Genomic DNA, 13,466 nt, shown 5'->3' with positions numbered 1-13,466 from the left:
TTATGTTAATTTATAAATCAGACTTGTTACTAAATATCAAAGTAAAATAGTCCAAAAGAAACCTTAAAAATGCTTGCCAAACATGGCTCTGTTTCAAATTGATCGAGCCAGTTTAATATTAGTCATTCTTATCTACTTTTTGGAAATGTGTTTTATTTTAGCTTAAAAACAACTTACATGAGATAGCATGGTGCTTCAAGCAGGCTTTTTGAAATTCAAATTAGTGCAAAATTATGTCAAAATCAATGAGACAGAACTATACATGTATATAAAATATGTAAGTTTACTTACATCTACTTCACCTTGATCTATGACATAAAAGTTGTCTCCTTCATCACCTGAAAATAACAACAACAACAATTAACAACAACAATTAACGTGTTTCAACTTCTGTATAACTTGTCAGGTTGCCTTGTAAATGTGAGCTTTTATGATTAACAAAAAACAAAACGAAAACAAAAACATCAATTAATCAAGGGTTAACAGAATCTTTGTTGTAAAGTGTCCTCTTAAATTAAGTTCTCTAAACTTAGGTCACAGTGTCATGCTTGTATGTCACAATTTGGCTTAAAATAGATTACTTGACAAAAACACATAAACAAATTAAACCTCTATTTTGTTGTGATGAAAAAGAAGTAACCTTGTATAACAAGCATCATCATCAATAAATGTGGTTACCATTGTGATTAAATTGTCGTAATTAAATTCATATACACAATGTACTGCATTATTATAAGTCAAATTGCTGTATTTTGTTGTTTAATGTAAATTAACACTTGTATACCAGCACTATATATGTAACTATAATTCAGTCTATAATAATGCTGTCAATGAATACTCTAATCTTACAAACCACAGATATTGTTGTAAGGTGACTAATAAACATTTTGATCTGACAAAATTTTAATAGAAAATGCTCATTTACATTAGATATTGTCCCTTTTGCAAGTTCGTTGGATTTGAAGTATAATGTTACACAGAGTTAAACTGCTAATAAACTTTTAACTATATGTCTATCTATAGGTATAGTTTGGTCAATATACTAAACAGTTCCTAATAGCTGACAGTTTGATCTACTATATCTTAAATGATCTGATATATTATAATGGTTTGATTAAAATGAAAATTTATAGGACTTTATACACATCATACTTGTTTTTGTAAAGTATAAATCTTCTAAGACAATGAAATTAATGAAAACTGGTATTTCAGTACACATCAACTGACAAATGACAATTTGATGACAAAGACAATTTGATATAATAGGAAAGATAACAATCATTCTTCCATCACTTTACTCACTGAAATCTGGTAAATTAAAATATTTTTTTATATTTTTGAAAGTCTTTAATATATGGCTAGTATTTCAAATCATTGGACCATTGAGAAGCCTTTTTATAACATTGTGATATTTCAAACAGCTGAAACTGCAATTGATTAGCCCTAACCAAGCCAGTCCAGCCTGCAAATCCATGCCACCTGACCAAGCATTATTCCGTTGGTACCTAAATTTGTCTACTTTGATATTTAAATACCTTAAACATCAAACTTTTTAATGGACTGTTCTAAATTCAAAGCTGGGCAAATCCATTTCACAAATTAATCAGGTTAGTGGTTAACTCGCCTTATTTAACCTGTCTCTATCTTCTAGAATGATCACAGGTTGAAACTTAATTACAATTTTCCATGAATAAGGCAATCTAAGCCAACTCGTAATTATTTTTACCTTTTTTTCTCCTGGCAAAAGAACATCATTAACAAGTAACTGTTAAAATCTGCTTTCAGCAATGATGATGGCAAGAATTAACTATTGATTGACTTTAACACTGGAATTATGGTTTAATAATGGATATGCTTACTCATGGGGAAATATTAAATAAATCAATCACCTTTACAAAATCAATTTGACATAAGTTTTAAATAGTCACATTTAGCCTATGAACCCGGATGAGATAACATATCTGTGCATTCATCAGCAGACAAAATACATTACATTATGTACTGAATTATGTCTACAAGACTTAGTATAGTACAGATATGGCATCTTAGTTAATTACAGTGTTGGCATGGAAGAAACACCATAGCAAATCTTGGCAAACAAAAGTCAGTGCTTGCATTTAATGCATTTTCATTGTTCTTATCAGGCAAGGGAAATTACTACATGTATAAGTCACATCATATGTATAATACACAACAAATAAGAAGCTTTCATTCACTTTTTTTGTATTTTAGGTTACCAACTCTACATTATACTATGCAGCGCTTATTTACCCAGGATGTTCTAGCAGTATTAACATAAGACACATTGTCACCAGTATAAAACTATAGACCAGACTGTACATCTGTCTATATATAAAGTGACAGCCTGGCTGAGTTATTAAAGCATTGTACCAATTGCTAGTTGCTTGGGTTCAAACACTGTCTGGGGCAAGTCATTGTTCCCTTGAGCAAAGAACTTGAAACTTATTGCTCAGTACATGTACTGGTTTATTCCAGAGACTAAAAAAGCTAGGGTAAAGCGTATAGCTACTTTAGTTTCTTATACAGTATTCGAATTTTGATATATCCTAAAAACTAGATATTCAGATTGGTCCAACTTTTACACAGGTCAAGACCAATTAAAAAAAAATATATCAAAAATAATCGTTTAATCTTTTATTACCAACAGTAACAATCTGTCCCACCTCCACCAACCCATTGGCCCTCCTTCTGAGTAAATAATGGGCATTTAAGTAGTAGATTTTAATTGTCACCCATTTGTCTAACATTCATGTTTTTGCATGGGCCAGAGGGCTCAAAGCTGAATATAGTATTTGTATTGTATTGTATTGAGGAAATATTTAACATCATAAAAAGAACCAGACATTTGGTACTTAAACTTACAGTCTTACAGATATATATCTGAAACTTAATATTTACAAAATATCAAGGCTCTACAATACTCCCCCATCTCCTTTGGCAATCTGAAATGTCAATTTATTTTCTTATGGGGGCTCTGAGCATAGGGTTTCAAGTCACATCAACACTTAATGTCAATTAAGGATACAATAAGAAGAAAGTTTTAGAGAGAAATGGGTGAACAAAATGGGTCTCAATGGCTGACAAGTCTACAAGATGAGACACTGGTTTCCTCAAGAATCTGTAGCCTAAGTGAAGAGTACTTTACAAAATGATATATTTAAATCCTTGTAGCATACTTAAGTTCTATGGGGATACCCTGTAGTAAAATCTTAACCATGCCACCAATGATATACTGCTAGGCTGCGAGTGTTTAGGTTTGTTTACCCTCACCAACAGAAATATTACCATATGGGCAAGCATACACTTCATTTATAATTTCAACAGGCTTTGTAATGTTAGATGCTTGCCATCTTATTGTCCTCACCTTGTGGTTCTGAATTTTCTTTGGACACCGTGAGAACCCTGGCCTAGTGTGACAGGGGTTTAATCTTAGTGTACAGTTGAATATTCAATCAACAAATTTACCTGCACAGTCATGTTCTTTAATTAGGTTAAACATTTACATGAAAATCTTGCAAAGCTTTTATAAAATAGGTTGACATAAAATTGACTACTCAAACAATTCACTTCAATGTTGACCTTGAGCTGATGTAGCTCATTGCTATAAACATTTGACAAAAGTTTTCTGAAAATCCTTTCTATGGCATAATTAATAAAGTTATTTGGAGAGGATACAATGTAACTTTGGAGAGAATAACTTTAAAATTGACTTTAACCTTAAACGAACTCCACTTGGGTCCAAAGGCATAAACACATAAAATTTGAAAATCTTACAAAAATGAAGTGTCAAGCACTTAAAATGAAAAAGTCTGCAAAGGATAACATAGAAATATACCAATATTCATTGAAATCAAAATAGATTTTTTGTGCGATTCTAAGCTGATATTTGAGTGAAAAGCATTGCAATGGTTTCATTTTTGGGTTTCTTTCTAAAATTAAAATGATTATTCTGGAAAAACGGGTCGAAGGAATTAGCAGAAAATTTGTAAACAAGTTACTGGTCCATGCCTACCTACAAATCTTCAAAAACAATTTCAGTCCTGTCATGTCAAAAAACCTCAGTGGAGTATGTTTAAGCTGCAACAGCTGTGCTTTGTGTGACCTCTAATCTTATATGTCATGAAAATCTTGTAAAGGGTAAAGGTTTTAGATACTTTTTTTTGTGTTCTGCAATCATCTTAATAAGGTATATCACTTTTGTCCAAAATTGTATGAAAATTCTCTAAGGGGGTAAAAGAACTATTATAAGAGCAGACACAAAAATCCTGAAGGTTTAAACAAATGACCTTTAATAATGCCCTTCAAACTATAGTAAGGTACATTAAACATATTATGTTATCACTGTTAACATTTAGCAAAAGATTCATGAAAACTCTTAAAGGGTATACAAGTTAATTCCTGGAAATTTAAATGTTGCAGTCTGACAGCTGGAAAAAGCCATTCATATAACTGTCCAAATCCCCATAACCAATATTATAGTATATTTTTGTTGTTGTTTTTTTTTAAACAATAACCCTCCTGGAACTTAAAGATGTTGTAGTTTGGTTTAAACTATTATGTCATACCAACACTGTTATGGTCATATGGCAATGCTCCAGCTTTATTGGTGGAGGGTAGACCTCAGGTGTCTAACTTCCCTCTCAGCATTATTTAAGGCAGGAGCAAACACCTGTGTATAACCACAGAAGTTCTGAACTCTAGTTGAATAACATGCTTACAGTCCCTGGCAAGATTGGAACCCACAACTGTGTGGGGCAAGTGGCTTGAAATCAACAACCTTAAACCACCTCCACCCTTGGATGCCACCGGACTCGAGTGATAACTTTTGCAACCAATATAGAGCCAGATCAGCCTGCACATCCATGCAGTCTCTACTAGGCTCTAATCATACCATATGATGACCAACTTCAAAACTTCATTTTGATAACCCAAAATGGAAATGGTCATTTCCAAAAAAAAAAAAACTAGACCATTTATGAAACACAGCAAGTTAAAGATTATAAAGAATAAAACCAAATTTAAGAACACAGAAAGAACAAAGAAATTTTTCTAATGATTTTTTTTTAGTTTTGCTTCTTTACCAATTAATTAGCAGGACATAATTATAATAAAATTAAAAGTACAATTAAAGCTATAAACGAATTGTGTTGACTAAATCTGACTAATTGATTTCCTTTGAAACAGTATTTGCATGTCAAAAATTGTTCCTGGGACAGCCTGTGCAATCCGGAATTGTTCTCCATTCAAATAATCTAACATTCATTATTCTAAACCAAAAAGACAACTGTATAAATAATTCATTACTTCTCAAACACTAGAACAAAACATATTTGTTTACAATGGAAATTATGAATAAATTGTTTCAAATGGAAATTTGTGTTGATTTTGTTATTTACCCACAGTTTCTTGATAAATGTTGCATTAAAACAGAATCTATGTTATGGATTTAATCTGTAACTTACAAGAGACTGAGCTTCTACTGAGTCAGATTAAATGTTTGTGACATCTTTGTGACATGAAAGCTTGTTATTTATGTTAGTCAATAGGAATTATCTGACAGTTTCAATCTCATTACCTTCACATAATGAACAAGTTTTACTTCAAGTTGTCAACAGGCAGGATATAATAGAGCAACATTTCTTTGTTTTGAAAGAAATCTATAGTACAGATTTCAGCAAACTACTTATATAGAACTTGCCCTTAGATACAAGAATAACTTTTATTTTAGCAAAATTTTCGAAAAAGCTTTATGATATACATTAATACTTAATATTACAAAAGACTATACAGGGTACCCCAAAAATATGTTTGAAACAGAGTATGAATGATCCTTGTTGCCCTATGAACTTTTTGTAAAAGGTTCCAGTTAAAATATAACACAGATGCTGAATTTATGTCAAATAGTAGTTACACAGTTAACTACCAACCATTTTTTATTCAAAACATCTTATTTAGCATGCAATTGTTTAGTGAAGTCCCCCTTCTTTGCAAAGCAAAAACTTTCAGGTCACTACACTCAAGACAATATCTCTAAATATCAAATAACATAAATGAGCCGTGTCATGACAAAACCAACATAATGGGTTTGCGACCAGCATGGATCCAGACCAGCCTGCGCATCCGCACAGTCTGATCAGGATCCATGCTGTTCGCTTACAAACTCTATAACAAGTAGAGAAACTGATAGCGAACAGCATGGATCCTGATCAGACTGCGGGGATGCGCAGGCTGGTCTGGATCCATGCTGGTCGCAAAAGCACTATGTTGGTTTTGTCGTGACGCGGCTCAAATAAAATCCACACACTGATAACATCATTGTTTCACACAACTAGATTTTCATGATTAAAATATTAGGTTAAAAAAGTAATTTACAAGTATGAATTCAAACCTGACCTAGTCACATTTGTAAAATAAACTACTTGTCTGTCTAATAACCGAGTCAAGGATTTCATTGTAAAAATATTGTATTTCAACAGTATATTGTATTTCAACAGTTCAAGTTCAATCTTAATGGCTGCCTAATTTTTAACTGGTAACAAAGGTTGGTTTACCTTTATTCTATTTTTTTTTGGTTGGGTTATTGTTTACAGACACAATGTATGTCATAGTAATGGTGCTTTTCCAGCTTTACTGGTGGTGGAAGGTGTCCTTTCGTGCATTATTCCAGTCAGGAACGATCACCTAAGTAGAACCACCAACGTTCTGTAAGCTAGCTGGATAACTTCCTCACATGAAAGAATCCAAAGTCCCTGTTGGGATTTGAACCAAAAGCGGTAAGGGGCAAGTTGCTTGAAGTCAATGCCCTTAACTCTACGTAAAATGTTGAACAGTGGCAATATGCTTAGTTGCTTACTACATCTGCAGTGATAATATATTTTAACTGTTTTACATCTGTATGACAGATTTACTTTACCTTGCTGAATGATTATCTCCCCTGCGTGTCTGTGTACTGGAAACATGGCATCGAAAATATCACTGAAAAAAACAATAACATTGACTTTCAGAAATTATTTTTACCTACAATAAGTTGTTACAAACAAAGCTGTATTTAATTCTTAGTAATATTAACATGATGTACCTTGGTGAAACAATTAAGGGAATTAAACTGTAAACAAGAAAATACCAAAACACTTTCCTGTCTGAACAGTTTGATTAATAATGAAACAGACACACAATTGATACAGAAAAAAAGTGATTGAGAATCAGAGGTTTGCTTCCTGTTAAAATCTTGACAAAAAATTGGTTTTCAAGGCTTCAGACAAATTTAATTTCTTGAAACATTAAGATAGTCTATATCTAAACTTTCTAAATATATACACCCTGTCCCTGCAGCCATGTGAACGACTGATTTCACAGGCATATTTCAAATACATTACCTTCACCAGATCACAAGATTTCAAGAAAACATAAATTCTTCAGTCTTTTTTACTTTCAGCTATTAAAGTGTTTTTCCTGCTTTATCAAAAGATTGCAAAATGTAAACAATTTGAAAGCATTTCCGGATTATACATGGTTTTATTTTAAATGGTTTTCAAGCTATTTCATGATTGCTCCTAATAATGTAAAATGTTTAGAGATGATATCTATATGAATTAAATGTTTATAGACCTACACGAATTTAGAGTAGATTATCAAATACTGCTTTACTTTAATGTAGTACCTTGCAGTTTAGTTCAACTGTTATTGAACTTAAACTCCAAGTGGCAAAATGTTACTTCTAGAAGCTAGATTCTGACCCAGAACAAAAAAATATCACAAAATCTAGCTTTAGACATGCTTTGGACGCCAAAGAGTTTTCACTAGGTTTAAGTTTCATTAAATGTCACAACTATATTAGCTATATATACCAATACTTTACCCTTGACTAGTATAACTTTCTTATTTCAGGTATCAAGGTTGTTTTTTTAATTTGACAACCATCTAAAAGCCATACTTCACAATAAAACAACATTAAATATCACATACCTCCTTTCTGCGTCATCTAAGTGGGAAAACAGGACATTTTTTGAAATAGCTTTGGACAGTGCAGCCATTGTTTTGTAGTCTTTAGGAACAACCTGCAGCAAAAAAGAAAATACAATATATTAACAATTACAAAGTAGACATGATTTATAGCATCAAAATTTTGTTAATCCATTACCTGCCAGATCTGGCAGTTGTCACAAGTATAAAGCAAAGTCTACTGCAATATATTCTAAGATTTTGAATGCATCAAATTCAAGTTCATTTTTTACCATTATGATGATTCAATATTAATATTATACAATTGATTAGATATTTTTCCTTCACACAATTATGTATGTTGAGTCACAATAGTATTATAGACAGTTTTAAAAATTTGATTTTGACTTTGCGACTGTATTAAGAGACTCTGTCATATGTGACCTTTTTCTAAAGGTTCCTTGGAAAGTCACATGACAGTCTCGATTGTATTTCCAAAAGTGTAAAATGGACAAATTAAAAGTCCATTTAATAAATTCAGCAGTTTAAACTCACCCATAGAAACTGAAACTTTACTTCTGTTATTAAGTTTCTTATCATGCAAAAAATTACAATAATTATGAGATCACTTGAATGAATGTTCACACCCTTTTACGGCAGATTTGATAGCATACACAGAAAAGTTTCAGGGAAGGTTGATCATTTTACAGTAGTATATATATCAGACAAATTGTTCATAAAATGTCAGATGTTGTGATCCCCAGGGACATGATCTATACAGAATCATCTATCATCATATCTATCTAACTTCTCATCATACTTTCACCAAATTTCTATCATATACCATAATGTAATTTTTGTTATGCTGCACCACTATGTAACACAAATTTCACAGTACAATCTTATATCATATAATTATGATTTACAAAGAAGCATTATGCAACATAAATTTTACTCAAGTTTGTATTGTTAGGCTTTACAGCGCATCAACACAATTTAGGTCATTTGGCACCGAAACAGGAAAAAAATGATTTTGGCAAACCTCAGGTGTTACAAACTTAAAAGCAACACCTCACCTGCTTGAGTTGAGAGATTCAAAGATTCCAGTATTTAATTTAAACCTATTTTGTCACATCCCACAAAGATAAACAGTGACTGCAATTCTGATGCCTCAACCATTCAGTCACACGGGGGATTTTATTAAATTAATTTTAATGAAGTAATTCCTGTATTAATAAATTGCATTAGTTTAAGCTGATTTTTTGTCAATGCCACATTTCTTGGTGACTTTTGTTTGTTTTCACTGATATTCTATTGCAATGCTGAGAAATGCTTAAAGGCTTAAACATATACTGTACATGAATAATATGATTTAGAATTGTTTATTTTAATCAATTTTAAATGATTTCAAAGCAAAAAATGCTAGAATTTAGCATTAAACTGTGAAGTTTGGTCAGATTCGGCAGGGATAAGCCACCACTGATAAAGTATAATAAGGGAAGTCATTAAGGCCACTAGAAATAATTGACAGGTTTAATCCTATCATTAAGTTAAAAAATCTTAAGATTAATGCTTCTATAATGAAAATCTGTAAAATACAAAACAATTTCTGCAAATATTTACACATTAGGAAGATATTTCTTCCCATTTAATCTTTAAAATTTCTTCTGCTATAAAGAGCATACATTACAAGAATTGCAGCTTAAAAGTTTACCTACATACATAACTTTCCTACTTTTATGATTTCTGGGAGGTTATTTTTTCTATCAGATCATCAGATAATTTGGTAGATGCTGGTAGGTAAAGATATAATTACTATACTGTTGATGAGTATATAACTTCAAACTGTTTCCTGGTTAATAAAGCCTGGTCTCCTTTAATCTTATATTAACCGACAAGTTATAGATTGGACTTCTGGAAGAATTGACAAGTCTTGTAGCAAGAGGCTACTGGTCGGCCATTAGATCAAATAGGACAGGCATTCACATCCAATCAAAGGAAATGATAGAATATTTAGGCTGAATAACAAACACTAGAAAACCAATATATCAGGTCTGGACAAATAAAACATTCACATAAAAATCTATCATTCTGTGATATTTGACTGTTACTTTGCCTACAGAGTAAATATAAGAAGTTAGAGTATGATCTAATCACATACTGTTATATAGTTAATTGATTTTTCACATCTCCTTCATCTGAAATAAGGTTTAATCTTTAAAGGAACTCCCCTTTTTATTTTGACATGACTGTGAGGACTGAAAATATGTATTTTAGATGTTTATACTATTTCCACTAACTTGTGTGCAAAATTGCAGATCATTTAATCTGCTCACCCTGGTTTTCCAGAATAATCAATCATTTTTATTGTTCAAAATCACCAGAAAATGAAAGTTTGGATGCATGTAACTGACAAATCAGGCTTAAAAGCAATATTTATGTAAATTTCTTTCTTTCATTTTTTTTCGGGGATCTCCTTTTTATCAGATTTTAGAATCACTCTCAATATTGATTTACAATTTAATTCTGGGTTATAATACTTTTTTTCTTTCTCATATTTTTCTGTTTTAAGTATGCACCCCCGGATTGAACTATGTAAAATATGTTATATTTTCAAATCAAATGGATTTCCTTTCACTAGAATTTCTGAAACTTTTCTCAGGACATGCCTGTAAATGGTTTGTAGCGCAGATGCTCATTTTTTCTGGGGTTTACTTATTGTGACGAAAGAGAATGTATTAGGCGATATATTATATTCAGATGCCTGTTCATTTGTTACTTTTTTCTGCCCTTTCATACTAAGACGTTACAGGGAATGTGTTTTGATTTTTTATACGATACAAAAGAGAAAGAACATCAAAACACATGGCAATCTGATTTATACTAGGGGGGCTACACCCCCTCTACAGGGGGCTTCACACCCCCTCTACTGGGGGCTTAACACCCCCTCCACATATCAGATAGCCTGTGTTTCAATGCTCTTTCTATTACAAATACACTTGTAAATTGTCACAAGTCTGATTGTAGATCATATAATCCATCTGACCTTATATACAGTAACCTTAGATTATTGTTGGGACAGGAAACAACATTATTTTACAAGATTTTATATTGATTCAGTGCAAACCTGCCTCTCTCAGGAATAGTGTGTTACAGCCAATGGTTTTTATTAAATCAAAGAATTCTCGGAATCTTTGTAATAGCATTTTCAAATTGGAAATAATATTAACCAACCCATCAATCAATAACAGAGATTTACATTTTCCTGCAATAAATCCTCAATTAAACTATTCCCCTATGCTCAATACAATTCTTCTAGATTAAGGAAGAAAGAAATATTTTTGCCCATAAAAATCATGGCCACGTATGACAACAAATTTGTTTCACAAAATGTCATTTACATTAATAAATTTATGTTCACACTCTGACAAGTTTGTCCATTTCCCTAACATTAAGCATTATTACCAATCACTATTTTTGTGATGTTAATTTCCCATCGGCCATTATGTGACTGGTAATTTAAGTGTACCATGTGATTAAAAAAATGTACTGTTACATAGAATCTGATAACAGTAAAAATATGAAAAATAAAATCCCATAGAAACAGTGCCCCAATGAAATATTAGTTCGGGTAATAAAAGGTTTGTAAGGTGAGTAACAGCAAAAAAAAACTCCCTAGTAAATATACTATTACCCCAGACGTTATAACAGTATTTTCCTTGGGATGATATTTTTAATGCTATTCACAGACATGTGTTATTTATATACTGTTACCATTTTTTTTTACATTATGTATTGTTATGATTAAGATTTTCCTTAAAAATATTAACTGTTACCCATTTTCTTTACAAAATGTACTGTTACCCATTTTCTTTACAAAATGTACTGTTACCCATTTCCTTTACAAAATGTACTGTTACCAATTTTCCTTACAAAATGTACAGTTACCCATTTCCCTAATGATCAATGCACTGTTACCCATTTCCCTAACAAAATGTACAGTGTCTTTTTCTTACATTATGTTCTGATATCCCATTTCCCTGAAAAATATCCCTTAAAAATATTAAGTGTTACAAAATGTACTGTTACCAATTTCCCTTACATTACTGATTATGTACTGTTAACCAATAAACTTTATGATGTACTGTTACACCCACATACAGACAAATTCATGCTATGAAGAGTTTGTTGTTTTAATGCTATATAAGACAAACTATAGGTTAGGTAATGAGAGTGTCTCACAGAAAATGTAAGCACACCAGGGACACTTCAATCAATGTATTCTAGTAAAAGCCAAGATCTTGGATCGAAATTGTAAACAAAAACAAAACGTGCTCTTAAGTAACAACAGATCTGAAGTTTGCGCTAATCTAAGATAAAAATTATTCTATTTATATCATTGCAATCGATCATTTCTAGTCCTTTTACTCTGAAGCTTTTTCAAGCAATAAAAATTTGTTTGGCAATTTCTCTACTACTTAAAGCTTGTTAACCAAATTGAAAACTTTATTTTTCATTTGATATCAAAATCCTTTCAGCTTTACTTACTTTATAATCTAAGTGCTGGTATCTTACAGTATTGCTGACTATATGATTTAAGACTGTAATTTCTATGTCATTTTAGTGTTTGTATTTTAAAGTATTTCTGACAAAATAACTTAAGTGTTGGTACTCTTACAGTGTTCATGACTAAATACTTTTAGTGCTCAGGTATCTTACAATATGAAACCTTAAATTATTGTTGACTGTATGATTTTAGTGCTGGTTTCTTTAACAGTACTGCTGACATGATGAAATTAGTGCAGTGACCTTTTCTGTATGCTAATTGTTACTAGTTACAGCAGTGCTTTAAGAGTATGCTGACAGCATTTTATCAGATGTCTTTTTTACCTAGCTGTTTTTAAGAGTGACACTGTTCTTGTCTTACCATACGCGAGGTAAGAACATCAGTGCTAATACCCTAAAATATGCATGATATTTAAGGACATCAGTGCCAATTGTTGAATACCTTACAGTATACAAGTCAGATGGACATCAGTCACTCGGCTAATACCTTACAGTATGCATGATTAGGACATCAGAGTGGTGTTACCTTTTTAACATATTGAGCTGCATCTTCCTCTTTGTAAACCTCAGCACTAACTGCACCACGGCGACTTCTTTTGGCAATAGGATGAGGTGGAGTTATAGACACTTCATCTTCACGTTCATCACTAGGTGGTGTTGCAGATTTGGCTTTAGCTTTCTGCTCCTGAAGGGGAAAATACACATCTAAATTAACAAGATTTTATTCGTTTGTTTTGGGTTTTACATCACACCAATACAGTAAAGGTCATATGGCGATGTTCCAGCTTTATTGGATGAGGAAGACCTCAGATGCCCTTCTGTGCATTATTTCAGGCACAAACAGGCATCTGAGTAGAACCACAGACGTTCCGTAAGCTAGCTGGATAGGCTTCCTCACATAAAAGAATTCATAGTCCCTGTCAGAATTCAAACCCACA

The 13,466-nt window shown here is 32.1% G+C and overlaps 1 protein-coding gene across 1 annotated transcript; it reads right to left on the bottom strand.

Annotated features, from left to right (window-relative positions):
• Positions 1 to 291: 291 nt before the first annotated feature.
• LOC132725770 (cAMP-dependent protein kinase regulatory subunit-like) lies at positions 292 to 13,213 on the bottom strand (the record flags this gene model as incomplete). Its single annotated transcript, XM_060710950.1, is given in 4 exon segments — positions 292 to 338; positions 6,935 to 6,996; positions 7,987 to 8,078; positions 13,055 to 13,213. Coding segments are annotated over 4 exon segments (360 nt in total), but the record flags the coding sequence as incomplete, so codon positions are not given.
• Between the last annotated feature and the right edge of the window lie 253 nt (positions 13,214 to 13,466).

The sequence above is a fragment of the Ruditapes philippinarum genome, unplaced genomic scaffold, assembly GCF_026571515.1.
Source record: "Ruditapes philippinarum isolate M1 unplaced genomic scaffold, ASM2657151v2 ctg18131_1_1_1_1, whole genome shotgun sequence".
In the NCBI taxonomy this organism is placed as follows: domain Eukaryota; kingdom Metazoa; phylum Mollusca; class Bivalvia; order Venerida; family Veneridae; genus Ruditapes; species Ruditapes philippinarum.
Note: the sequence above shows the minus strand (reverse complement) of the source record. Positions and strands in the feature narration are given on the sequence as shown.